The sequence below is a fragment of the Pan troglodytes genome, chromosome 7 (assembly GCF_028858775.2).
Source record: "Pan troglodytes isolate AG18354 chromosome 7, NHGRI_mPanTro3-v2.0_pri, whole genome shotgun sequence".
NCBI lineage: Eukaryota > Metazoa > Chordata > Mammalia > Primates > Hominidae > Pan > Pan troglodytes.
In genome coordinates this window covers 154759493-154786324 of record NC_072405.2, presented here as the reverse complement: position 1 = coordinate 154786324, position 26832 = coordinate 154759493, and the positions used below count along the sequence as shown (strand labels likewise).

The following is a 26832-nucleotide window of genomic DNA, read 5'->3' as shown; positions in this document are numbered from 1 at the left end:
TTGGAGCTTCCTGGGGCTGTCTCCGGCCTAAGGTAGCATGATGCAGCAGGCACCTTTTCAGTTTCTTTGATTCCATCGCAGTCCCCAACAGGGACCACAGCCAAGGACCCAGGAGGAGGGAGGTCCATGTCCCCACCCCCAGCAAGGGCCACCGAGGGTGTCTGGGCAGCCTCTGTTGGGAGGGGCAGAGGCAGGGACCTGGGAGCTCTCAGGCTCTGGGGGCATCTGTGCACCTCTGCCCTGTGTCCCCCAGCTTGGAGGCAGCCCCCAGATGGACAGCCAGAAGGGGACACCCCAGCCCTGCCCCACAGCTTGGGGGGCAGCAGGCAGAGGACAGAAGCCCACCCAGGCTGGCCTGGCGTGGTGAGCCACGCCGGTAATCCCAGCACTTTGGGAGGCCAAGGCGGGCGAATCACCTGAGGTTGGGAGTTCAAGACCAGCCTGACCAACATGGAGAAACACTGTTCTACTAAAAATACAAAAGTAACCGGGCGTGGTGGCGCTGCCTGTAATCCCAGCTACTCGGGAGGCTGAGGCAGGAGAAGCACTTGAACCCGGGAGGCGGAGGTTGCGGTGAGCCAAGATCACGCCATTGCACTCCAGCCTGGGCAGCAAGAGCAAAACTCCAACTCAAAAAAAAAAAGACCACCGAGGCTGCCTGTCCAGGGGAAGGGGCCCAGCCCTCGACCCCCACAGGCAGTGGCTCCAGGCTGTTGGGGAGGATCTGCCGCTGGAATGGTTAACCCAGGCATCTCCAGCAGCCAATCACAGAGCTCTGCAGGAATACCTGGGAGAGGTCCTCATGCAGCCCGGGCGGGTCCTAGCCCAGCCCCAGTCTGGCCCTGGACAACCCCAGCAAAGCCGCCCTCAGCCAGCCCAGAAGCACTGGGCCTTGGCCACAGCAACACCCACTGAGCACGCTGGGAGCTGAGTATGGCGTCCCTGGTCTCGCTGGAGCTGGGGCTGCTTCTGGCTGTGCTGGTGGTGACGGCGACGGCGACGGCGTCCCCGCCTGCTGGTCTGCTGAGCCTGCTCACCTCTGGCCAGGGCGCTCTGGATCAAGAGGCTCTGGACGGCCTGTTAAATACGCTGGCGGACCGTGTGCACTGCGCCAACGGGCCGTGTGGAAAGGTAACAGCCCCACCCGACGGGTCCCCCAGCCCTGGCCTCTTCCCGCCAGCTCCGCCCTGCCAGCCGGCAGCAAAGGGCCCTGGGCAAACTCCAGGAGGCGGAGGAGGCTAGTGGCAGTACCTGGGCACCCTGACCCTCCCCACAGGCCAGAGCCCACCCTCCTGCTCATGAAGGCAGACAGGCCTTCCCAGGGACACAGTCCCTCTTCTCCCCAGGACCCCAGGGCCAACTCCCCCTGCCGGCCCTCTGCCATCAAATTGGCAGTGGCTCCAGGGGAGTCCCCTGGGGATGGGGGACCACTGTTGGGGACCCCTCTGCGTGCACCCCTGTAGTTGGGGAAGCAGAACAGGGGCCTGGGGAGACGGAAGGGCGCAAGGGGTTGAGAGAGGATGGTGGACGTTGTTGGACTTGAGAGGGAAACAGGCCCTCAGGGAAGCCCTTTGGCCAGGCCTGCCTCTCCCCTCCCTGGTGGGCCCAGCGCCCCTGCTCACTTGTCTCTGCCCACAGTGCCTGTCTGTGGAGGACGCCCTGGGCCTGGGCGAGCCTGAGGGGTCAGGGCTGCCCCCGGGCCCGGTCCTAGAGGCCAGGTACATCGCTCGCCTCAGTGCCGCCGCCGTCCTGTACCTCAGCAACCCCGAGGGCACCTGTGAGGACGCTCGGGCTGGCCTCTGGGCCTCTCATGCAGACCACCTCCTGGCCCTGCTCGGGAGCCCCAAGGCCCTGACCCCGGGCCTGAGCTGGCTGCTGCAGAGGATGCAGGCCCGGGCTGCCAGCCAGACCCCCAAGACGGTGAGGGAGAGTCCAGGCAGACCAGGGGAGTGGGTGAGGAGGGCCCCACGGCCCACGGGACCCGGCCTGGCTGCAAAGCCTTCAGGGAGCCTGGGGGCCTGGGGAGACGCCCAGGAGTCGGCCTGCGGCTGGGGATTCACAACGTGGGGCTCACTACTGGGCAGTTGGGAGCCTGTAGGAGCCCCGGGAGGGACCTCATGAGGGAGGAACCCAGAGGCCTGAGTGGGAGCCTGAAGCAGCTGGGCCCGGCAGGGAGGGCTGTGGCTCCAGGGAGGGGCGGGGCTGGTGGGGGCAGATCCTGTAGTTGGGGTGGGAGATGCATCCAGGGGCAGCGGGGTGGATGGCAGAAGGTCACACCAAAGGCTGAGGCGGAGGCCCCCTCTTCCCCAGGCCTGCGTAGATATCCCTCAGCTGCTGGAGGAGGCAGTGGGGGCGGGGGCTCCGGGCAGTGCTGGCGGCGTCCTGGCTGCCCTGCTGGACCATGTCAGGAGCGGGTCTTGCTTCCACGCCTTGCCGAGCCCTCAGTACTTCGTGGACTTTGTGTTCCAGCAGCACAGCAGCGAGGTCCCTATGACGCTGGCCGGTGAGGCCTGGGCTGGGCTGTGGAGGGGCGCACCCCCGAGTCCCCAGCCTCCATGTCCCTGGGGGGCAGGGCCGGAGCCCACACAGACTCGCGGTGCCAACTCTTCTCCCTGCCAGAGCTGTCAGCCTTGATGCAGCGCCTGGGGGTGGGCAGGGAGGCCCACAGCGACCACAGTCATCGGCACAGGGGAGCCAGCAGCCAGGACCCTGTGCCCCTCATCAGCTCCAACAACAGCTCCAGTGTGTGGGACACGGTGAGCTGCGCCCTGGGGTAAGATGGGGCCCCACTGGGGTCTGCTCAGGCCCCTGAGCCTGTCCTGCCACTCCGCAGGTATGCCTGAGTGCCAGGGACGTGATGGCTGCATATGGACTGTCGGAACAGGCTGGGGTGACCCCGGAGGCCTGGGCCCAACTGAGCCCTGCCCTGCTCCAACAGCAGCTGAGTGGAGCCTGCACCTCCCAGTCCAGGCCCCCCGTCCAGGACCAGCTCAGCCAGGCAGAGAGTGAGTGCCCACGCCGACACTGTGCTGGCAGCACAGAGGTGGAGCCCGTGTAGGAAGGAAGGAGTGGCTGCCGAGGATGAGGGATGGAGAGAGTGAGCAGGGGCTGGAAGTAGAAACAACAGACACAGGGGAAGGTGGCGTCGCCAGGAGAGTGGGGCTTTGAGGCAGGAGGGTCAGCCTGAGTGAGGGCCTGGCCCACACTGACGGCCTGCAGCTCTGGTGAGCAGCGCCCGGGAAGCAGGGGCTGAGTCTGGAAGAAAAGCTCTCACAGCCGCCTCACCCGCCCCCAGGGTATCTGTACGGCTCCCTGGCCACGCTGCTCATCTGCCTCTGTGCGGTCTTTGGCCTCCTGCTGCTGACCTGCACTGGCTGCAGGGGGGTCACCCACTACATCCTGCAGACCTTCCTGAGCCTGGCAGTGGGTGCACTCACTGGGGACGCTGTCCTGCATCTGACGCCCAAGGTCTGCCCCCACAAACCCGCGACCCCGGCCCTCCGTTCCCCACCATGGACTCCCAGGCCATGCCCTCCCAGGGCCCTTACCCACCCCACCTCCTGACCCCTCTCCCTGGGTCTTGGTGGGAGGCGCCCTGGGACCTCCCCCCCAGCCCAGCGCCCCTACTCCCCAGGTGCTGGGGCTGCATACACACAGCGAAGAGGGCCTCAGCCCACAGCCCACCTGGCGCCTCCTGGCTATGCTGGCCGGGCTCTATGCCTTCTTCCTGTTTGAGAACCTCTTCAATCTCCTGCTGCCCAGGGACCCGGAGGTCAGGCTTCTTGGGAAGGTACCCGGCGGGTGGGTGTGCTGGGGGCCTGGTGGACACTGAGCACCTACCCTCACAGGACCTGGAGGACGGGCCCTGCGGCCACAGCAGCCATAGCCACGGGGGCCACAGCCACGGTGTGTCCCTGCAGCTGGCACCCAGCGAGCTCCGGCAGCCCAAGCCCCCCCACGAGGGCTCCCGCGCAGACCTGGTGAGTGGGCGCCAGATGCCCCATCCCACGCGGAGCCCCTCCCACCGACCCCTTCCCACGCCCACACTCCCAGCCCCACCCCAGGCCTGCGGCTCCGCCTCCCGCGGTGATCTGGGGCCCCGCCCCCGCCCCACCGCGTTCCTCCTCCACTTCCGGGCGGGACTTACTCAAGGCTCCTCCCAGGTGGCGGAGGAGAGCCCGGAGCTGCTGAACCCTGAGCCCAGGAGACTGAGCCCAGGTGAGCCCAGGGGGCGACCCCGGAAGGGCTGGGGGATCTGGGGTTTGTGTGGAGCGCGGGTGGGGCCCAAGGCTTGGCGGTAGGCGACAGGCCACGGCAACCCACGGGCCTCTGCTCCCGCAGAGTTGAGGCTACTGCCCTATGTGATCACTCTGGGCGATGCCGTGCACAACTTCGCCGACGGGCTGGCCGTGGGCGCCGCCTTCGCGTCCTCCTGGAAGACCGGGCTAGCCACCTCGCTGGCCGTGTTCTGCCACGAGTTGCCACACGAGCTGGGTGAGCGCAGGCGGGGCCTGGAAGGAGATGGGCGGGGCCGCACGGGGCTGGGCGGGGAGACCGGGAACAGGTGGGCGGGGCCTGGAAGATGGGCGGGGCCGCACCTGGCTGGGTGGGGAGACCGGGAACAGGTGGGGCGGGGCCTGGAAGGTGATGGGCGGGATCTGACGGCTGGGCGGGGAGACCGGGAACAGGTGGGCGGGGCCTGGTGGTAAGAGGGCGGGACCGAAAGGAGGTGGGCGGAGCATGTAGCTAGGAGGGCGGAGCTGTTGATGTGGACCCGCCCGCAGGGGACTTCGCCGCCTTGCTGCACGCGGGGCTGTCCGTGCGCCAAGCTCTGCTGCTGAACCTGGCCTCCGCGCTCACGGCCTTCGCTGGTCTCTACGTGGCACTCGCGGTTGGAGTCAGCGAGGAGAGCGAGGCCTGGATCCTGGCAGTGGCCACCGGCCTGTTCCTCTACGTAGCACTCTGCGACATGGTCAGGATGGCGAGGGGAGGGGCTGCTCTGGGCCGGGAGCTGAGCAGAGGAGCTGAGCAGGGGCGCTGACCCGGTGCCCACTTGCTCCTCAGCTCCCGGCGATGTTGAAAGTACGGGACCCGCGGCCCTGGCTCCTCTTCCTGCTGCACAACGTGGGCCTGCTGGGCGGCTGGACCGTCCTGCTGCTGCTGTCCCTGTACGAGGATGACATCACCTTCTGATACCCTGCCCTAGTCCCCCACCTTTGACTTAAGATCCCACACCTCACAAACCTACAGCCCAGAAACCAGAAGCCCCTATAGAGGCCCCAGTCCCAACTCCAGTAAAGACACTCTTGTCCTTGGAGCATGGCTGTGCTCTCCTTGCTGGGTGGGAAGGGTCCTCAGCTGAGAAAGGACAATTGCGGCACTGCCTTCTCCCCATCGGGGTGCCTCGAAGCTGGGAGAGCTGCACTCAGGACCCCCAGGCAGCCAGCCTCAGGTGCCCCCTCTTTGATATGGAGACCCTGCCTGCCTGAGGAGTGGGGTCAGGGAAATTCACCCGGGTGTGTGGGCAGCAGGTGGGACCTGTCCCCAAACAGGAATCAAACTTGCTTACCTATAACTGCTTACACAGCCGAGGGCTTATTTCTCTGTCATGGAAAGCAAGCCTGGAGATCGTCAGACCAGAGTGTGTGGCAGCCCACGGTTCCTGGGACGCCAGCCTCTTCTGACTCTGAGGCGTTAATCCTGAGTCCCTGTGTGGTGGCCTCCTAGGGCTACCGTAACAAAGCCTACCATAAACTGAGTGCCTTAAAACCAGAAACTTATTCTCACAGTTCTGGAGGCTGAAAGTTAGGAATCAAAGTGTCAGGAGAGCAATGCTCTCTCTGAAGTCTCTAGGAAACAGTCTGTTCCATGAGCCTTTCCTGGCTACTGGTGGCCCCAGGTGTTCCTTGCTTTGTGGGCAGTATGACTCCAATCCCTGCCTTTGTCTTCACTTGACCTCCCCTCCCCTCCCCTTTTCTTTTCTTTCTTCTTTTGAGACAGAGCTTCACTCTGTCGCCCCGGCTGGAGTACAGTGGCACCATCTCGGCTCACTGCAACCTCTGCCTCCCAGGTTCAAGCAATTCTGCATCAGCCTCCCGAGTAGCTGGGATTACAGGCACCCGCCACCACGCCCAGTTAATTTTTATATTTTTAGTAGGACGGGGTTTCACCATGTTGGCCAGGCTGGTCTCGATCTCCTGACCTCAGGTAATCCACCCACCTCGATCTCCCAAAGTGCTAGGATTACAGGTGTGAGCCATTGCGCCTGGCCGACATGACCTTCTTTCTTGTGTTTCTGTCTCTTCTGATTATTTTTATTGTATGTGACTCGTCACTCAGGCTGGAGTGCAATGACGCCATCTTGGCTCACTGCAACCTCTGCCTCCTGGGTTCAAGTGATTCTCCTGCCTCAGTCTCCCGAGTAGCTGGGATTACAGGCATGTGCCACCACCCTGGCTAATTTTTGAAGGGGGCCAGCCCCTCCACACCTGTGAGTATTTCTCATCAGGTGGGACGAGAGACTGAGAAAAGAAGACACACAGACGAAGTATAGAGAAAGAACAGTGGGCCCAGAGGACCCAGCATACGGAGGACCCGCACCAGCACCGGCCTCCGAGTTCCCTCAGTATTGATCATTATTTTTACCATCTTAGCGAGGGGAGTGTAGCAGGGCAACAAGTGGGGAGAAGGTCAGCGCGGAAACATGTGAGCAAAGGAATCTGTATCATGAATAAGTTCAAGGAAAGGTACTGTGCCCGGATGTGCACGTAGGCTAAATTTATGTTTCTCTTTACCCAAACATGTCAGTGTAGCAAAGAGTAACAGAGCAGCAGCGCTAGATTTATGTTTCTCTTTACCCAAACATCTCAGTGTAGGAAAGAGTAACAGAGCAGTATTGCTGCCAGCATTCTTGCTTCCAGGCAGTTTTCTCCTATCTCAGAACAGAACAAAAGGGAATGGTTGGCTTTACACTGAGACATTCCATTCCCAAAGACGAGCAGGAGACAGAAGGCTTCCTCTTATCTCAACTGCAAAGAGGCCTGCCTCTTTACTACTCCTCAGCACAGACCCTTTATAGGTGTTGGGCTGGGAGACGGTAAGGTCTTTCCTTTCCCATAAGGCCATATCTCAGGCTGTCTCAGTGGGGGGAAACCTTGGACAATTCCCAGGCTTTCTTGGGCAGAGGTCCCTGTGGCTTCCCGCAGTGCATTGTGTCCCTGGTTAATCGAGAATGAAGAATGGCGATAACTTTTACCAAGCATACTGCCTACAAACATATTAACGAGGCACATCCTGCATAGCCCTAAATCCATTAAACTTTGATTCATTACAGCACATGTTTCTGTGAGCACAGGGTTGGGGCTAAAGTTACAGGTTAACAGCATCTCAAAGCAAAAACAATTTTTCTTAGTACAGATCAAAATGGAGTTTCTTATGTCTTCCTTTTCTACATAGACACAGTAACAATCTGATCTCTCTCTCTTTCCCCCACAATTTTTGTATTTTTAGTAGAGACTGGGTTTCACCATGTTGGCCAGGCTGGTCTCGAACTCCTGACCTCAGGTGATCCACCCACCTCGGCCTTCCAAAGTGGGATTACAGGCGTGAGCCACCGCCTCCTATTGACTTTTAAAAGGCGGTTGAGTGTGGCTCAGGGGTCACACGCCTGAGCATCCAAGTGGCCCTTCCCCCACTGCCCAATGAGCAAGTAGATTTGGATGCAACAAAAACACATATTTCCACGCCATTTTCTTGGGCGTAACGATACTTTCTTGTTTTATTTCTCATGATTCCGTTTCTAGGTCCTAGGCCCGTGCCTGATCCAGGATCCAAGCTCCTGGAAGCTGGCACTGGGCCCGCCCTGGGTAGGCAGCAGTGAGCAAGGCCGGCGGACAGCGCTGGGCTCGCGGGGTCCTGCGTCCTCCGCGGGAGTGTTGGCGGCGGGGGTCGCTCTGCGCGGGGACACTGGGCAGAGGGGGCGTGCGGCCTCTCTAGGAAGCTTTCTCGGAGCCCCAGACGCTGGCGAGGCGCCGCGCCCCCTCTTCTGGATCCCGGCGCGCCCCCTGAACCCGGGAGCTACGAGCGGAGTCGCTTCTCCCTGCAGCCGTCCTGGGTCTGGCGCGGACGCACCCCCCGGCCGACCCCGAGCCGCTGCAGCCGGCGCCCCTGCGGTTTCCAACCCGCGCTGCTCCGCCCGCAGCGGAGGCCCCGCACTTCGCGCGCTAGGGGTTTGGGTTCCGGACGCCCAGCCCGGAGCCGAGCCGCCAGCCGCCCGCATCCCGGGCCACTAGGGCCCGCTGTCGCCCCTGCAGCCACGCTCACGCGGCGGCGCTGCGCAGGCGCAGAAGCCCGGAACCTTCCCGCCCAGCTTCTGGGCCCGGCCGGACTGAGTTCGCTGCTGTCCCGGTTCCTCTCGAGTCGGTTCCAACTGCCAGGTGGGCGGCCGGGCGGGCGGCTGAGGCGGCAGCGCGAGGCCAGGGAGGGGCGCGGTGCGGGGCCGGGCTCCTGCGTGGGCGACCCCGCTCACCCTTCCTCTCCCGGCCTTGCGCAGCCCGGGTTGGCGCCATGTACGCCGTGTACAAACAGGCGCATCCGCCCACCGGTCTGGAGTTCTCCATGTACTGCAACTTCTTCAACAACAGCGAGCGCAACCTGGTAGTGGCCGGGACCTCGCAGCTCTACGTGTACCGCCTCAACCGCGACGCCGAGGTAGGTCGGGCCCTGGGAGCCCTCCCCGCTGTCCGCGACGTGGGTGCTCTCACCGCCCCCGGTTGCAGATGGAAGAGCCAAGCCCCAGACAAGTTCAGTGATTTGCTTAACGTTCCTCAGCCTGAGGAGCCAGGACATGACCCTGAATCTCTTGTGCTCAGATCCTTTCTCACAGCTGCTACCCTGTTCTGCCTCCCTTCCGACCCCACCGGGAAGGGCGCGCTGCCCTAGCCGTCTTGTTTGCTCTTCCGTTTTCTCAGCAAGTTGTTCGGAAGGAGCGAACGCCCACTGTGTGCTGGGTAGCAGAGATACCATGTGAACCACACCTGCAGACACCTGGGGAAGGGGGAGATCTAAATAAACACACCTGCCCCTGCAGCAAGTGCTGCTGCGGGAATAAAGGAGTGAAGGAAGGAGACTGTGTATTTCCAGTCGCATGATCAGAAGAGCCTGTCTGAGGCAGAGCGGGAGTTTGTCGGGGGAAGGACATTGGTAGCACAAGGAACAAGGCCAGGTCTAGGATGGGGACAGACTGTTGACAGGAGTCTTGGTACAGTGGGGCACACGCCTCAAGGGTTTGGGAAATACAGTGGTGTTTTGGTTGCCGGAGGGTTGAAAGCTGGTCCAGGAAAGCAACTTGCAAGAGGCAGTTTCTCCATTGCTCTTGAAGGGAGGGGTACCTCTTACCCAGGCCCAGGGATGGTGAGAGGAGGGTGTTCCAGGCAGAAGAAACAGCCTGTGCACAGGCTCAAAGCAGTTGAGGGTGGAGAGACATGCACAGTGTGGCCGTGGTATAGACTGGATGTGGTGGTGGGGATGGAGGGAGGTAGGCCGTGGTCAGGACTATTCTCCACAAAGCAGGGATGAGCCACAAGAGGGTTGTGAATAGGGGCTGACCCAGCAGGCAGATGGGTCAGAAGCTCAGGCCAAAGGAGGCCAACCCTCCTGGGCACCTACTCCGGCATACACATGTATTTGCTGGCCAGGGCTCCTGTCCTCTGAAGGCTTGACGAGGGCTGGAGTTTCTGCTCCTAACACACTATTGGCAGGAGGCCGCAGTTCCTCACCACATGGGCCCCTTCCTGGGGCAGCTCACAACATGGCAGCCTCCCTCACAATGAGAGACCCACCAAGACTGAAGCCACGGCGAGTCCTGTAACCGAATCTCAGTCTGGGTGCACTGGCTCACACCTATAGTCCCACACTTTGGGAGGCTGAAGTGGGATGACTGCTTGAGGCCAGGAGTTCAGGACTGGCCTGAGCAACATAGCAAGACCCCATCTCTACAAATAATTTTTTTTGTTTGTTTTTCCTGGTGAGACGGAGTCTTGCTGTGTCACTCAGGCTGGAATGAAGTGGTGTGATCTCAGCTAACTTTAACCTCCGCCTCGTGGGTTCAGGCAATTCTTGTGCCTCAGCTCCCTAAACCCTCCACCAAGTAGCTGGGATTACAGGTGTGTGACACCACGCCCGGCTATTTTTTTTTTTTTTTGTATTTTTAATAGAGACAGGGTTTCGCCACATTGGCCAGGCTGGTCTCAAACTCCTGAGCTCAGGCAGTCCACTCACCTTGGCCTTCCAAAGTGCTGGGATTACAGGAGTGCACCACTGTGCTTGGCCCAAATATAAAATATAAAAGTTAGCTGGGCATAGTGGCCTGTGTGTAGTCCTAGCTACATGGGAGGCCAGGGTGGGAGGATCGCTCAAGCCCAGGAAGTCAAGGCTGCAGTGAGCTATAATTGCACCATTATACTCCAGCCTGGACAACAGAGTGAGACCCTATCTCAAAAAAAAAAAAAAAAAAGGCCAGGCGCGGTGGCTCACACCTATCATCTTAGCACTTTGGGAGGCCGAGGCAGGTAGTAGATCACCTGAGGTCATGGGTTCGAGACCAGTCTGGCCAACGTGGCAAAACCCTGTGTCTACTAAAAATACAAAAATTAGCTGGGTGTGGTGGCAGGCACCTGTGATCCCAGCTACTCAGGAGGCTGAGGCAGGAGAATTGCTTGAACCCGTAGGCGGAGGTTGCAGTGAGCCGAGATTGCACTCCACTCCAGCCTGGGTGACACAGCAAAACTCCATCTAAAAAAAAAAAGTAGTAGTAATACACTGTTAACCTTCTGTCATATTCTGCTGGTCATATCTACCAACCCTGGTGGGGGTTGCGGAGGGTGCAACACCTCCCAGCATTCACTGCAGAGGACATTGTGCTGCCTTGGATGCTGGCCACCGTAGATCGGCTGAGGTGCTCATTCCACATCAGGTAGCAGTGCAGAGCAGGAAGCGTTGTGCTGCCTTGGACGCTGGCCACCGTAGGTTGGCCGAGGTGCTCATTCCACATCAGGCAGCAGTGCAGAGCAGGAGGGTGTGTGCAAGAGTCTAGAATTGAGGATTGAGGTCTGGTATGGAGGTCAAGTCAGAGTCTTCAGCCTGGGGTTGGTGTCTGCCCTTGGAAACTGGTTGAGATCACCCAGAATATAGACAAGGACAGGGTCTTGGGGCACCCCAACATTGAGAGATTGGGGAGATGAGAGGCCATGAAAGAGCTGGAGGTGGCATGGCCTGGAAGGCAGGGGGAAAGCTGGACAGGGCCCTGGAGGCCCAGGGAAGGCAGCTGGGAGGGACTCGACACTGGGTCCCATGCTGCTGAGCCTCAGGTGATGCCTGGTGACTCTGACAGGGCAGTCTGGTGGGCACGAGGGGTTGTGGTCTGAATGGAGCAGGGGTAAGAGCCCAGCAGGGGAGGAGAGTCAGTAACAGTGAACACAGACAACTCTGGAGGAGATGTGCGTAAACTGAAGCAAGAAATGGAGGCATAAATAGCAGGAAAAGAGGTTTTCTTCTTCTGTTTTGTTTTTTGTTTTTAAGAAACGGGGTCTTGCTATGTTGTCCAGGCTGGCCTCGAACTCCTGTGCTCAAGCCATCCTGCTGGGGTCAGTCTAGTCGTGGCTCTGTAACTAACTGCCCTGGAATATGCAAACGAGGTCTTTTATCATAATCGCAGACCTGGAAGGCAGGTTTTCAGGGATTCATCAGAGTGTGGGGAGCCCTTGGCTCTCCTCCACCAGGGCAAGCCTTGACAGGGACGACTTGAAGAGCTGGGGACAGGCTAGATGTGTCTTCCCCTACCCCCACACCGTCCCTCCACTCTCCCCTGTCCCCAGCATGGCTAGCTTGGTTTTCCTGGCAGCATGGTGGTGTTGGTGTAGTTGAGCTTCTTGCAGGAACTCAGAGCCCTAGGAGGCTAAGGCAGAAGCTGCCAGTCACTTTAAGGGCTAGACCAGGAGGGCACCGTCCGTGCCACCACAGTCTGCCCTAAAGGCAGCCTCCAGCCCAGATTCACCTGGAGAGGGAGGGAGACAGCCACCTTTCATACAGCTGTCTTTTTTTTTTCTTTTTTGAGACAGAGTCTCCCTCTGTCACCCAGGATAGAGTGCAACAGTGCGATCTCAGCTCACTGCAACCTCTGCCTCCCGGGTTCAAGCGATTCTCCTGCCTCAGCCTCCTCAGTAGCTGGGACTACAGGCGCCACCACCACACCCCGCTAATTTTTAGTAGAGACGGAGTTTCATCACGTTGCTCAGGCTGGTCTCGAACTCCTGAACTCAGGCGATCCACCCGCCTCGGCCTCCCAAAGCTCTGGGAATACAGGCTTGAGCCACTGTGCCCGGCCTCGTGCAGCTGTCTTGAATCTGTCCCAGAGAATCTAGTGCAGGCTTGGCTTGGCTTGAGTGTGACCCGCTCACCCATGGCCATGGAAGGCAGGCACAGAACATGGGTGCAGTGAGGAGAGTGGGGGTGTCTGCTGGTACCTCAGTCTCCGGGGAGGCAAGAAGCAAGGCCAGTTGTACCTCAGGGTATTGAGGTGCTATTGCTTTGCAGAGAGAGGGAGGAGAAGGCATGGATAGGAAATAGGCAAGCATGTGGCCTTGGGCAGCACAAAAGGCCCCTTTATGGGGAAGAAAATATACAACACTGTTGAAATTAATAAAAGTCCCCTTTTTTTTTTGACACAGAGTTTTGTTCTTGTTGCCCAGGCTGGAGTGCAGTGGCGCAATCTCAGCTCACTGCAACCTCCGCCTCCTGGGTTCAAGCAGTTCTCCTGCCTCAACCTCCTGAGTAGCTGGGATTACAGGCGCCTGGCACCACACCCAGCTAATTTTTTGTATTTTTGGTAGAGATGGGGTTTCACCATGTTGGCCAGGCTGCTCTCGAACTCCTGACCTCAAGTGATCCACCCGCCTTGGCCTTCCAAAGTGCTGGGATTACAGGTGTGAGCCACGGAGCCCGGCCAAGACATTCCCAGGTGTTTAGATGAGACATTTGTATTTTTGACAGGAACACCACAGAAGAGGCAAACAGCAGCCCCATCAGCTTTCAGGAGGCGGCGGAGGCCTTTGCCTCATGACTGGATGCTGATGCTTTGATGCTTGGTTGGGTAGTGTTGGCCTGGATTCCCCCACTGTAAGGTTATTTCTTCCTTTTGTAACTAAAAGTATCTTGTAGGGACTTATTTTGAAACCCTGTAAACGTCCTCTTATTCAGATTTTCAAGGTTTTTTTTCTTTCTTTCTTTCTCTCTCTTTTTTTTTTTTTAGACGGAGTCTCGCTCTATCACCCAGGCTGGAGTGCAGTGGCACAATCTCGGCTCACTGCAAGCTCCACCTCCTGGGTTCAAGCGATTCCCCTGCCTCAGCCTCCTGAGTAGCTGGGACTACAGGCGCCCACTACCATGCCCGACTAATGTTTTTGTATTTTTAGTAGAGATGGGGTTTCACCGTGTTAGCCAGGATGGTCTCGATCGCCTGACCCCGTGATCCGCTTGCCTCAGCCTCCCAAAGTGCTGGGATTACAGGCGTGAGCCACCACGCCCAGCCTTTGGTCGCTATTTCTTTAGCTATTGATTCTGTCCCCTTTCCCCCAACATGCCAGTTAGACCATTTCACTATGTACACATTTTTCTTAAAATCCTTCTGAGTGGTGGCCAGGCGCAGTGGCTCACGCCTGTAATCCCAGCACTTTGGCAGGCCGAGGCAGGTGGATTGCCTGAGCTCAGGAGTTCAAGACCAGCCTGTCCAAGATGGTGAAACCCCGAGTCTACTAAAATACAAAAAAAAAAAAAAATTAGGCGTGGTGGTGGGCGCTTGTAGTCCCAGCTACTCGGTAAGCTGAGGCAGGAGAATGGCTTGAACCCGGGAGGCAGAGCTTGCAATAAGCCAAGATTGTGCCACTGCACTCTAGCCTGGCGACAGAGCAAGACTCCGTCTCAAAAAAAAAAAAATTCTTCTGAGTGGTTACCCCTGTTTCTTGCGTGTACACAGAAGTGCAATTGATCTCTGTATATTGACCTTATACTTGGCAGAGTGGATCAGGCGTCCTTGGCTGGTCCTGACCAAGAGGGAAAACTTCTTTTTTTTGTTGTTTTTTTGAGACGAAGTCTCTCTCTTGTCCCCCAGGCTGGAGTGCAATGGCATGATCTTGGCTCACTGCAACCTCCGCCTCCCGGATTCAAGCGATTCTCCTGCCTCAGCCTCCTGAGTAGCTGGGATTACAGGCACCTGCCACCACACCCAGCTAATTTTTGTATTTTTAGTAGAGACGGGATTTCACTATGTCACCATGTTGGCTAGACTGGTCTCGAACTCCTGACCTCAGGTGATCCACCCACCTCGGCCTCCCAAAGTGCTGGGATTACAGGCGTGAGCCACTGTGCCCGGCCTCAAAAGGGAAAACTTGTAATGTTTCACTCCCAGCACCACATTGCTGTAGACTTTTTGTAGATACCCTTTATTTGATTAAGGAAGTTGGGCGCGGTGGCTCATGTCTATAATCCTTGCACTTTGGGAGGCCAAGGTGGGTGCATCACCTGAGGTCAGGGGTTCGAGACCATCCTGGCCAACATGGCAAAACCCTATCTATTAAAAATACAAAAATTAGCCGGGCATGGTAGCACATGCCTGTAATCCCAGCTACTTGGGAGGCTGAGGCAGGAGAATTGCTTGAACCCAGGAGGCAGAGGTTGCAGGGAGCTGAGATCACACTACTGCCCTCCAGCCTGGGTGACAGAGTGAGACTCTGTCTCAAAATTTAAAAAAATGAATAAATTAGTCAGGTGTGGTGACTCACATGTGGTCCCAGCTACTCAGGAGGCTGAGGTGGGAGGATCACCTAAGCCCAGGAGGTCGAGGCTGCAGTGAACCATGATTGCTCCTCTGCACTCCAACCTGGGAGACAGTGAGGCCCTATGTCAAAAAACAAAGGCCTGGCGTGGTGGCTCATGCCTGTAATCCCAGCGCTTTGAGAGGCCGAGGTGAGTGTATCGCTTGAGGTCAGGAGTTGAAGACCAGCCTGGCCATGGCAAAACCCTGTCTGTACTAAAAATACAAAAATTAGCTGGACGTGGTGGTGGGCGCCTATAATCCCAGCTACTGAGGAGGCTGAGACAGGAGAATCGCTTGAACCTGGAAGGCAGAGGTTGCAGTGAGCCAAAATCACACCATTGCACTCCAGCCTGGGCAACAAAGTGAAACTCCGTCTCAAAAAAAAAAAAAAATTTTCCTCCTATTTTTGCTTTACTAGGAGTTTTTATCACGAATGCCTTTATCAGATGCTTTTTCGTATCCACTAAAATGACATGATTTTTCTCCTTAATTTTGACAGCATGGTAAGTTTAGTGATGGCTGTTCTTGCGGAAATCTAGTTTTGTGTTCCTGGAATAACTCAACCCAGTTGTGTTGTAATACCCCTGCTTGTCACTGGGCTCATCTGCAGGCGTTTTGAGGAGGTTGGTGTCACTTCCTGTCCCACCTGTCTGTGGGCTGTTGGGGTGGCCTGAGCCGCCTGCGGTGCCGTCAGCCCCACATGAGTGGGTGTGTGTTTTTTTTTAAGTGTGTCATTACTTCTGAAACCTTTGGTAGAATTTGCGGGTGAAGCCCTGGAGTTGCCCTTGTCGCTGTGAGATGGGTATTGGTTTGTGGATGCCTCTTCTGTATCTCTTAACCAGCTTCCAAGATGCCCTCCCCATAGCACAAGTCCATCGTGAAAAATGACCTTGAGGTGGCTCACGCCTGTAATCCCAGCACTTTGGGAGACCGAGACAGGTGGATCACCTGAGGTCAGGAGTTCGAGACCAGCCTGGCCAACATGGTGAAACCCCGTCTCTACTAAAAATACAAAAATTAGCCGGACATGGTGGCACGCACCTGTAATCCCAGCTACTTGGGAGGCTGAGGCAGAATCACTTGAACCCGGGAGGCAGAGGTTGCAGTGAGCCAAGATCGCGCCACTGCACTTCAGCCTGGGTGACAGAGTGAGACTCCGTCTCAAAAACAAAAAACAAAAAACAAAAAAAAACAAAACAAAAACCACTTTTCCCTTGCCTTGAGGCAATGGCATATAAATCTGCTAGCTAGTTAAACTAGCTACCTAGTAGCAAAGAACACACAGCCTCTTATCATTCTGGGAGGGCAGTGAAAAGGGAGGAGATAGAGAGGCAGCCTGGGGGAGCCCGAGGCGTCAGGATAGCGCAGGGCTTCCTCTTCTCTAACAGGCACGCAGATTCGGTAGCTACAGATACCCCTTGGCTCTGGCTTCCTGCCCTGTGACATTCGGACCCAGGGGCCGGGGCTGGGCTGCTGTGGGTGTGCAACCAGGCAGGTTTGGGGGCGTGCAGACACAGAGTGCACTCTAACCCTGAGTGCTTGCCGCACAGGGCCTGGCTGCTAGGGAGCCGTGAGGTAGGGGCTTCCTGGGGAGGGGCCTGTGCCAGGGCTGGGCCGTGGGCATGAGAGCGTGAATGGGGGTCGCTGTGGGGGGCTGTGCACAGCTGTCTCCAGAAGCCCTTCTCCCTGCTGCAGAGAGGGTTTGGGCAGAGCTCCCAGGAGGCAGGGGCCAGGCTTGGTGGTCTTTTCTGGTTCCCCGGATGAGGTGAGCTGCCAGATGTGGCCCCTCACTGCCCTGTCTTTCTCTCCCCTCCAGGCTCTGACCAAGAATGACAGGAGCACAGGTGAGTGTGGTGGGGCGGTCTGGGGATGTGCGGGTGCCAGGCATGGCTGGGCCCTGACCCTGAGCCCTGGTGTCTCCCCTAGAGGGGAAGGCCCACCGGGAGAAGCTCGAGCTTGCTGCCTCCTTCTCCTTCTTTGGCAACGTCATGTCCATGGCCAGCGTGCAGCTGGCAGGAGCCAAGCGGGATGCTCTGCTCCTAAGCTTCAAGGATGCCAAGGTGAGTGGTAGGCTTGGTGGGGTAGGCCTGGCCAAGGCGTGGGAGTGGGTGCCAGGGCCTGGGTACAGCCGTTGGTTGCCGGGGGCAACACTGTCAGGACCGGCAGTCGGCAGCCACGGCTGTGCCCTCTGACTGCAGCTGTCTGTGGTGGAGTACGACCCGGGCACCCATGACCTGAAGACCCTGTCACTGCACTACTTTGAGGAGCCTGAGCTTCGGGTAGGGCCGCGCTCCTGCCCCCGCCCAGGCCCGGCCCAGCCACCCTCCCTCCCCCTGCAGCTGGGTTCTGTGGCCCCAAGTGCTTCCCTCGGGGTCTCCTATGCTGGGCCTGGCTGATGCCCCCTCTGCCCCCAGGACGGGTTTGTGCAGAATGTACACACGCCGCGAGTGCGGGTGGACCCCGATGGGCGCTGTGCAGCCATGCTTGTCTACGGCACGCGGCTGGTGGTCCTGCCCTTCCGCAGGGAGAGCCTGGCTGAGGAGCACGAGGGGCTCGTGGGTGAGGGGTGAGTGCCAGCTGAGGCAGGCTGTGGTGCTGGGGTGGGGGGCGCCAGAGCCCGAGCTCCCCTCCCCGCCTCCCCTCCTCTCCTGCTGAAGCCCCTGGCCCCCCAGGCAGAGGTCCAGCTTCCTGCCCAGCTACATCATCGATGTGCGGGCCCTAGACGAGAAGCTGCTCAACATCATCGACCTGCAGTTCCTGCATGGCTACTACGAGCCTACCCTCCTCATCCTGTTTGAGCCCAACCAGACCTGGCCTGGGTGAGCCCCCTAAGGAGGCCCCTCTGCACTGTGGGCCCCCTCGCTGCCTCTGCCTGGGGTGGGGTTCATGGGGTTTAGGGCGGGGCTTATGGGGTGTGGGTGGGGCTTGCTCGGGAGGAGCTGGGCCTGGGTCTCTGCGGGGAGGCAAGGCCCTTGGCTGACCCACTGGTGTCCCCAGGCGCGTGGCCGTGCGGCAGGACACGTGCTCCATTGTGGCCATCTCACTGAACATCACGCAGAAGGTGCACCCCGTCATCTGGTCCCTCACCAGCCTGCCCTTTGACTGCACCCAGGCTCTGGCTGTGCCCAAGCCCATAGGTGTGTGTCCTGGGAGTGGATAGGGGAGTGTGTGGAGACAGCACTGAGCCTGCCCACCAGCCTGTGTCCACCTCCAGGTGGGGTGGTGGTGTTTGCCGTCAACTCGCTGTTGTACCTGAACCAGAGCGTCCCCCCGTACGGCGTGGCTCTCAACAGCCTCACCACAGGAACCACGGCTTTCCCACTTCGTGAGTGTGAGGTGGCTGGGGGGGGCCGGGGACGGCTTGGGCCTGCCTAGTCGGCCTGACCACCCACCCCACAGGCACCCAGGAGGGTGTGCGGATCACCCTGGACTGCGCCCAGGCCACCTTCATCTCCTACGACAAGATGGTCATCTCCCTCAAGGGCGGCGAGATGTGAGCCCCTCCCCCGCCCATGAACTCTGCCCACACCGCCCCCCGCAAGTCCTGTAGGGTCCCCTGGCCCCCTTCACTCCCCCAGGGTCCCCATCCCCGACTCAGAATTCTCCCTGCCCCCAGCTACGTGCTGACCCTCATCACCGACGGCATGCGCAGTGTCCGAGCGTTCCACTTTGACAAGGCGGCCGCCAGCGTCCTCACCACCAGCGTGAGTTGGGACTAGGGGTTGGCTCTGGGTCCAGACCCGGCCCACCCATCACACACCTGCCCTCCCTCAGATGGTCACCATGGAGCCCGGGTACCTGTTCCTGGGTTCTCGCCTAGGCAATTCCCTCCTCCTCAAGTACACGGAGAAGCTGCAGGAGCCCCCGGCCAGTGCTGTCCGTGAGGCTGCCGACAAGGTGGGTTTCCTGGGCCCATCGGGCCACCACCCTTCATGTGGGCACTGCTGTGGCATGCCACTCAGTGCCCCTCCTGCCTCACAGGAAGAGCCTCCCTCAAAGAAGAAGCGAGTGGATGCGACGGCCGGCTGGTCAGGTGAGGGCCGGTCCAGGGCTGGTCAGGAGCGGGGGGGGCCAGGTGACCCAGGGCTGGCCAGGAGCGGGGCCAGGTGACCCAGGGCTGGTCAGGAGCGGGGTGGGGCCAGGTGACCCAGGGCTGGTCAGGAGCGGGGCCAGGTGACCCAGGGCTGGTCAGGAGCGGGGTGGGGCCAGGTGACCCAGGGCTGGTCAGGAGCGGGGCCAGGTGACCCAGGGCTGGTCAGGTGAGGCCCAGTCCAGGGCTGGTCAGGAGCGGGGCCAGGTGACCCAGGGCTGGTCAGGAGCGGGGGGGGCCAGGTGACCCAGGGCTGGTCAGGAGCGGGGCCAGGTGACCCAGGGCTGGTCAGGAGCGGGGCCAGGTGACCCAGGGTTGCACTCAAGTGGGCTCTCTGTGTGCAGCTGCGGGTAAGTCAGTGCCGCAGGATGAGGTGGACGAGATTGAAGTGTACGGCAGCGAGGCCCAGTCGGGAACACAGCTGGCCACCTACTCCTTTGAGGTGAGATTGAGGCAGCAGGGCCCCCATCCCAGCCAGTGCCCCCCAGCGGGCCCCTGACTCTTGCCGTGCCGCAGGTGTGTGACAGCATCCTTAACATCGGACCCTGCGCCAATGCCGCCATGGGCGAGCCTGCCTTCCTCTCTGAAGAGGTGCCCAGGGTGGGGGTCGGGGCTGGGGGCAGGGGCTGGAGTGTGAGGGGGGGTGGGGGGCATAGTCCTCACCCCCGAGTCCTGTGCAGTTTCAGAACAGCCCTGAGCCGGACCTGGAGATTGTGGTTTGCTCCGGCCACGGGAAGAACGGGGCTTTGTCGGTGCTGCAGGTGTGTGGGCAGGTAGGGGGCGGGCGCCTCCTGGTGGGACCTGGGTGGGCTCACACCCCCATCACACCCCCACCCCATCATCATTCTAGAAGAGCATCCGGCCCCAGGTGGTGACAACCTTTGAGCTTCCCGGCTGCTATGACATGTGGACAGTCATCGCCCCGGTGCGTAAGGAGGAGGTAGGTGCGAGCCCGTTGCAGGGAGGCCCTGGGATGGGACCAGCGCTGCCTTCTCATAGGCCGGGGGCACCTGCGTGCCTGCCTTCACTGGACTGTGGCTTCCAGCCTGCCCCCCTTTGGCCCTGACAGGAGGACAATCCCAAGGGGGAGGGCACAGAGCAGGAACCCAGCACCCCTGAAGCAGACGATGACGGCCGCAGACACGGATTCCTGATTCTGAGCCGGGAAGACTCCACCATGGTGAGGGGCAGGGCCTGGGACCTGGGGCTGGGGTCCCCTGCGGGGGGCGCCTCCCTCACAGCTGTCGCCCGCAGATCCTGCAGACGGGGCAGGAGATCATGGAGCTGGACACCAGTGGCTTCGCCACTCAGGGCCCCACGGTCTTTGCTGGGAACATCGGGGACAACCGCTACATTGTCCAAGTGTCACCACTGGGCATCCGCCTGCTGGAAGGAGGTAGGTGGGGGGGGTGGTTGGGCCCTGGGCATCCGCCTGCTGGAAGGAGGTAGGTGGGGGGGTGGTTGGGCCCTGGGCATCCGCCTGCTGGAAGGAGGTAGGTGGGGGGGTGGTTGGGCCCTGGGCATCCGCCTGCTGGAAGGAGGTAGGTGGGGGGGTGGTTGGGCCCTGGGCATCCGCCTGCTGGAAGGAGGTAGGTGGGTGGGGACGGTGGTGGGGGGGAGGTGGTTGGGCCCTGGGGAGGCGCATGCTGACTGCCCCATGCCTACAGTGAATCAGCTGCACTTCATACCCGTGGACCTGGGCGCCCCCATCGTGCAGTGCGCCGTGGCCGACCCCTATGTGGTCATCATGAGTGCCGAGGGCCACGTCACCATGTTCCTGCTGAAGAGTGACTCCTACGGTGGCCGCCACCACCGCCTGGCGCTGCACAAGCCCCCGCTGCACCATGTAGGCCCCCTCATTCCCGGCGCCCGCCTGTCCCTGCCCCCTGCCCGCTGCTGAGCCCACCCCTCTTCCCGCAGCAGTCCAAGGTGATCACGCTGTGCCTGTACCGAGACCTCAGCGGCATGTTCACCACTGAGAGCCGCCTGGGTGGGGCCCGTGACGAGCTCGGGGGCCGCAGTGGCTCGGAGGCCGAGGGCCTGGGCTCAGAGACTAGGTGCGTGGGGGCTGGGGGCACAGGTAGGGGCTTGGGTCCCTGTGGCTGGCAGGCTGCCCATGACCTTCTGCTGGCCCCCAGCCCCACAGTGGATGACGAGGAGGAGATGCTGTATGGGGATTCGGGCTCCCTCTTCAGCCCCAGCAAGGAGGAGGCCCGAAGAAGCAGCCAGCCCCCTGCTGACCGGGACCCTGCGCCCTTCCGGGCAGAGCCTACCCACTGGTGCCTGCTGGTGCGGGAGAATGGCACCATGGAGGTAGGTGGTGCCCTGCACTGTGGCCCAGCGGGCTCCACCCACCTGCCTCCACTGACTGCTGCCCACCCCGCAGATCTACCAGCTTCCCGACTGGCGGCTGGTGTTCCTGGTGAAGAACTTCCCTGTGGGGCAGCGGGTCCTTGTGGACAGCTCCTTTGGACAGCCCACTACACAGGGCGAGGCCCGCAGGGAGGAGGCCACGCGCCAGGGGGAGCTGCCCCTCGTCAAGGAGGTGCTGCTGGTGGCGCTGGGCAGCCGCCAGAGCAGGCCCTACCTGCTGGTGAGTGCGCCTGGCCTGGCCTCCCCTTCCCATCTTCCCCCTGGCCCTGCCCATTCCCCCACAGCCCCACCCCTTCCCATGGCTCCACCCCATCTCCCCCACAGCCCCGCCCCTTCCCATGGCTCCACCCCATCTCCCTCAGCCCCACCCCTCCCCATGGCTCCACCCCATCTCCCTCACAGCCCCGCCCCTCCCCATGGCTCCACCCCATCTCCCTCACAGCCCCACCCCTTCCCATGGCTCCACCCCATCTCCCTCACAGCCCTGCCCCTTCCCATACATGGCTCCACCCCATCTCCCTCAGCCCCGCCCCTTACCCACAGCCCACCTCTTCCCATGGCCCATCCCATCTTCTCCATGGCCCTGCCCGTTCCCCCATGGCTCCCCTCATCCTGCCAGGTGCATGTGGACCAAGAGCTGCTTATCTACGAGGCCTTCCCCCACGACTCTCAGCTCGGCCAGGGCAATCTCAAAGTCCGCTTTAAGAAGGTGCCAGTGGCTGGACTGCTGGGGCGTGGGGTGGGTGTGGTACAAGGTGTGGGTTTCAGACCGGCAGCCCCTGGAGGACCTGCATGGTTCCCCCCCAGGTCCCTCACAACATCAACTTCCGTGAGAAGAAGCCAAAGCCATCCAAGAAGAAAGCAGAAGGTGGCGGCGCAGAGGAGGGGGCTGGGGCCCGGGGCCGTGTGGCACGTTTCCGCTACTTCGAGGATATTTATGGCTACTCAGGGGTAGGCCAGCGCCTTTGCAGGGGTCTGTGGTAGAAGGGAGACACGGCCTCATCCGCAGCATCCTCATCCACAGCATCCTCACGGTGCCTGCCCCCAGGTCTTCATCTGCGGCCCCTCCCCTCACTGGCTCCTGGTGACCGGCCGAGGGGCTCTGCGGCTACACCCCATGGCCATCGACGGCCCGGTCGACTCTTTCGCTCCATTCCACAATGTCAACTGTCCCCGCGGCTTCCTGTACTTCAACAGACAGGTGGGGCCCGGCCGGTTCCCAGCAGCACTGGCTGATGCTGCCCCAGCTGGGGGCTGAGGGGGAGGGGACAGGAGAAGGAACCATTGGCTCCACCCTGAGGACCAGGAAGGAGTGTCCAGAGGGCGATGGGGTTGAGGCCGAGGAGGTGGAACCTGTGACTTGGTTGCTCCAAAGGTCTGGAAAGGGGTGGTTGGGAGCTGGGGCTGCAGCCCCTGGGGTCCCCACCACTGCTCTGCCGGCTCGCCGGGCAAGCCCTCGCAGGGCCTGGCCTCCACACTTCTCAGGAGAGCTGACGTGAGTGCTAGCTCTGCCCTTTGGCTGCTCTGTGACTTTGGGAGGGCACACAGGCTTTCTCATCCTGGTTCCCTATTTAAGCCACCACACCACCAGGTCACTGGAGACCCTGCCTGGGATGCGGTGAGTGCTTCCTGGCCGCCTGAGGACTCAGGACTGTCCATGAAAGAGGGCAGCCCTGGCTCCCTCTGCCTGGTTTTCAGTCCCCAGCATGGCAGTCTGTGGGCTGCCCTTTGCAGCCTCCAGTGCCCTCCTGGCCTAGCTTTCCCATCCCCTGTGGCCAGCACCCCTAGCCCCAGCTGAGCGTGGGAAAATGGACAGGAGGAGCCCCAGAGGCTGAGCGGCAGCCCCTTCCAGGACCTCGCCAGGACACAGCTGCCCCTCACCCACCCCTGCTCCCACAGAGCTGAGGGCAACATCCCAGGGCTCTTGGCGGCCTGGGCCTGCCTGCCCCTGCCCTTGGCTAGCCCTGGATCCCCTGACCCCTGTGCCCCCACCCCAGGGCGAGCTGAGGATCAGTGTCCTGCCTGCCTACCTGTCCTATGATGCCCCATGGCCTGTCAGGAAGATCCCGCTGCGCTGCACAGCCCACTATGTGGCTTACCACGTGGAGTCTAAGGTCTGCCCCCACCGCCACCCCCACCCCACCAGGGACCTGGGCCTGGCCGGGCCACTGGTGTGTGACCCTCACTAACCCACAGGTGTATGCTGTGGCCACCAGCACCAACACGCCGTGTGCCCGCATCCCACGCATGACTGGCGAGGAGAAGGAGTTTGAGACCATCGAGAGAGGTGGTGACGCCCACACCATACTCCCATCCTCAGCCGCATCTTGGGGAAGCCCTACTCTGACTGTCACCCTTGGTCCCCACAGATGAGCGGTACATCCACCCCCAGCAGGAGGCCTTCTCCATCCAGCTCATCTCCCCGGTCAGCTGGGAGGCTATTCCCAATGCCAGGTGAGGCTGGGCTGGCCGGGGTGGGGTCTGCCCAAGGCCTCCGGGCAGCATCCTGAGGCCCCTGGCCCCCACAGGATCGAGCTGCAGGAGTGGGAGCATGTGACCTGCATGAAGACAGTGTCTCTGCGCAGTGAGGAGACCGTGTCGGGCCTCAAAGGCTACGTGGCCGCCGGGACCTGCCTCATGCAGGGGGAGGAGGTCACGTGCCGAGGGCGGGTAAGGGGCCAGTGAGCGGGGGCGGGAACTGGCAGCCCCTCTGCCATCCCCACAGCCATCCCACAGCCATACCCATGCTCTCCAGATCTTGATCATGGATGTGATTGAGGTGGTGCCCGAGCCTGGCCAGCCCTTGACCAAGAACAAGTTCAAAGTCCTTTACGAGAAGGAGCAGAAGGGGCCCGTGACCGCCCTGTGCCACTGCAATGGCCACCTGGTGTCGGCCATCGGCCAGAAGGTGTGCCAGTCCCACCCGGCGTGTGTCCCCTGGCTCACCCTCACCCGGCTCCCCGTCCGCGCCCGCTCACCCTCGCCCTCGCCCCCAGATTTTCCTGTGGAGCCTGCGGGCCAGCGAGCTGACGGGCATGGCCTTCATCGACACGCAGCTCTACATCCACCAGATGATCAGCGTCAAGAACTTCATCCTGGCAGCCGACGTCATGAAGAGCATTTCGCTGCTGCGCTACCAGGAGGAAAGCAAGACGCTGAGCCTGGTGTCGCGGGTACGCCTGTGGCGGCGGTGCTCGTGTCTGGGTGGGTACCCACGCAAGGCACCTCTGACGCCCCCTTCCCGCCCCCAGGATGCCAAGCCCCTGGAGGTGTACAGCGTGGACTTCATGGTGGACAATGCCCAGCTGGGTTTTCTGGGTATGTGGGCAGGGCCCTGGGGAGCTGAGGCTCTGGGGGTGGCCGGGGCTGACCCTGGGCCTCTGCTCCCCAGTGTCTGACCGCGACCGCAACCTCATGGTGTACATGTACCTGCCAGAAGGTGAGTGCTTCTTCCACCCCCTCTGCCTGGGCCGGGGCTGGGCTAGCAGTGACCCCTAGGCCTTTCTGGTCTAGCCAAGGAGAGTTTCGGGGGCATGCGCCTGCTGCGTCGGGCAGACTTCCACGTGGGTGCCCACGTGAACACGTTCTGGAGGACCCCGTGCCGGGGGGCCACTGAAGGGCTCAGCAAAAAGTCGGTCGTGTGGGAGAATAAGCACATCACGTGGTTTGGTGAGTGTGGGGGAGCAGGTGTGTCTGGGTTGGGGGGCCCTAGGGTTGGCCTGGCTCACACCAAAATCCTCCCCCCACCCCCGCCAGCCACCCTGGACGGCGGCATCGGGCTGCTGCTGCCCATGCAGGAGAAGACCTACCGGCGGCTGCTGATGCTGCAGAACGCGCTGACCACCATGCTGCCACACCACGCCGGCCTCAACCCCCGCGCCTTCCGGTGAGCCCCGGCCCCGCCCCTGTGCGGCACCCCCTCCACCCCAGCCTGCCCTAACACCTGTGCCTCTACGCCCCAGGATGCTGCACGTTGACCGCCGCACCCTCCAGAATGCCGTGCGCAACGTGCTGGATGGGGAGCTGCTCAACCGCTACCTGTACCTGAGCACCATGGAGCGCAGCGAGCTAGCCAAGAAGATCGGCACCACACCAGACATAGTGAGTGCGCGCCCCGCCCCTCCGCGCGCCCCGCCCCTCTGCGCGCATCCCCACCCACCCGTCCATCCCCTGCAGATCCTGGACGACTTGCTGGAGACGGACCGCGTCACCGCCCACTTCTAGCCCCGTGGATGCCGTCACCACCAGCACACGGAACTACCTCCCACCCCCTTTTTGTACAAAACACAAGGAAAAACATTTTTTGCTTGAGGAGTGTGTGGTCATTACATGGCCTCCTGGCCCAGCTGCTGTCACAGCCCCCCAGTGCGAGTGCCCACGGGGCTCGGGGTGTCTACACCTCTAGCCCCGCCACCTCCGTCAGCCCAAGGTGAAAAGGGCCCCGCCGGCCCTGGGCGGCGGCACCCTAGGTCTCCAGGTACTGGTAGAGCTCCTCCGCTGGGGGCACGAGGCTCAGGTGGACCAGAGCACGAGCCAGGAGGGCGGTCAGCCGCATGGCCAAGGTCTCCAGCCTGCGTGGGTTAGGTCACAGGTCACAGGTGGGTGGGGAGCAGGCCCCCGCCACCCACCTGCCCTGCAGCCACTCACCTGAGCGCCACTTCAAACTTGAGCATCTCCCAGACGACCTTGGCATGGCGCAGGAGGCTGGTGCCGTAGACACCCCGATACGTGGCGCCCGCCAGGCGGCTCCAGCCCCGGACAGCCCTGCACACACCCGCGTTAGCGCCGCGTCAGCCCCACACCAGCCCCACCACGGCCCGGGCGCCTCCTCGGGCCACCGACCTCTTAGCCATAAGGAAGTAGCGGTCCACGGGGGCGCCGAGGGCCACGTTGATAGCGCGCACGGTGTTGATGTTGCGCAGCACCAGCAGCATGGGCCGCGGCAGCTCCCTGAGCACCGCCATGACGGCCTCGAAGCGCTCGCGGGCCATGTCCACCATGTAGGCCGCCTCTTCGCGGCTCAGTAGGTGCGAGCCCCACAGCTGCCCCAGGCGCACGGGGCGCTGCATGAGCATCTCGGCGAACAGGAGGTAGTCTGGGGAGGGAGGGGGCTCTGAGTGGGTTCCGCGCCGCCCGACTCCCTTCTGTGGTGCCCCAGCCATCCCCGCACGCCCTCACCTTGCACCCCCAGTGCGGCTGCGTGCGCCCTCATGGCGGCGTCGTCCCGCAGGATGATGGCCCGCCACAGCTGGCAGAGGGCTGCGCGGTCCCTGGGTGTGGATGGGCCCGCAGCCATGAACTCCCTGCAGCAGGGGAGGCTTGCCCTGCCCCACGCCCACCCACCCGCGCTCACTTCTCCTCCAGGAACTGGTAGAGCCCGTGGTCCAGCAGCACCAGCTCCGCTTTCCCGTCCGGGCCTTTCCGCACCAGAACTAGGGATACAGCCTCTTAGGTCGCGCTGCGCCCACCCCGAGACCCCCACCCCTGGGGTAAATTCCTA

The 26832-nt window shown here is 61.3% G+C and overlaps 3 protein-coding genes and 2 non-coding genes across 22 annotated transcripts in view; 4 read left to right on the top strand and 1 right to left on the bottom strand.

Moving 5' to 3' along the window:
- The first annotated feature begins 851 nt into the window (after positions 1–851).
- On the top strand, positions 852–5317 carry SLC39A4 (solute carrier family 39 member 4). Its single transcript, XM_009456159.5, has 12 exons — positions 852–1131; positions 1639–1920; positions 2311–2503; positions 2620–2756; positions 2834–3005; positions 3296–3468; positions 3635–3772; positions 3849–3980; positions 4164–4218; positions 4342–4494; positions 4785–4972; positions 5065–5317. The coding sequence occupies exons 1-12, from the start codon at positions 934–936 to the stop codon at positions 5191–5193; spliced, it is 1950 nt and encodes a 649-aa protein (XP_009454434.4). The 5' UTR covers positions 852–933; the 3' UTR covers positions 5194–5317.
- A 2548-nt stretch (positions 5318–7865) lies between these two features.
- CPSF1 (cleavage and polyadenylation specific factor 1) lies at positions 7866–25643 on the top strand. 2 transcript variants are annotated; one of them, XM_054657078.2, is made up of 38 exons: positions 7866–8435; positions 8552–8709; positions 16686–16713; positions 16796–16929; positions 17068–17148; positions 17284–17435; positions 17542–17688; positions 17867–18006; positions 18084–18194; positions 18269–18362; positions 18486–18573; positions 18644–18766; positions 18851–18902; positions 19304–19401; positions 19476–19550; positions 19640–19720; positions 19810–19899; positions 20029–20139; positions 20214–20355; positions 20627–20805; positions 20880–21016; positions 21098–21272; positions 21346–21552; positions 21952–22041; positions 22140–22283; positions 22381–22533; positions 23330–23446; positions 23529–23619; positions 23702–23786; positions 23861–24002; positions 24088–24240; positions 24329–24505; positions 24584–24650; positions 24724–24771; positions 24846–25001; positions 25089–25218; positions 25295–25433; positions 25509–25643. In XM_054657078.2, the coding sequence occupies exons 2-38, from the start codon at positions 8566–8568 to the stop codon at positions 25554–25556; spliced, it is 4329 nt and encodes a 1442-aa protein (XP_054513053.1). In that variant the 5' UTR covers positions 7866–8435; positions 8552–8565; the 3' UTR covers positions 25557–25643. The 2 variants fall into 2 exon arrangements, with proteins under 2 accessions (XP_054513053.1, XP_063673547.1); XM_063817477.1 differs by lacking the exon at positions 7866–8435 and having other exon boundaries at positions 8443–8709.
- On the top strand, positions 18195–18267 carry MIR1234 (microRNA mir-1234). Its single transcript, NR_035587.1, has one exon. It is a non-coding gene; the product is annotated as a microRNA mir-1234 (primary transcript).
- On the top strand, positions 24654–24734 carry MIR939 (microRNA mir-939). Its single transcript, NR_036015.1, has one exon. It is a non-coding gene; the product is annotated as a microRNA mir-939 (primary transcript).
- Positions 25632–26832, bottom strand: part of ADCK5 (aarF domain containing kinase 5) — a 21416-nt gene continuing 20215 nt past the window's right edge. For 15 of the 17 annotated variants that reach the window (XM_063817487.1, XM_009456150.4, XM_001157317.5 and 12 more), the window contains 5 exons: positions 26686–26764; positions 26511–26602; positions 26175–26427; positions 25980–26096; positions 25642–25903 (listed from right to left, as the gene is read on the bottom strand). In XM_063817487.1, coding sequence (XP_063673557.1) covers positions 25798–25903; positions 25980–26096; positions 26175–26427; positions 26511–26602; positions 26686–26764 — 647 coding nt within the window. In that variant the 3' untranslated portion in view covers positions 25642–25797. Of the gene's footprint in view, positions 25904–25979; positions 26097–26174; positions 26428–26510; positions 26603–26685; positions 26765–26832 lie in introns of all 17 variants that reach the window. The other 2 variants (XR_010159726.1, XR_010159725.1) reach the window with 1 other exon arrangement.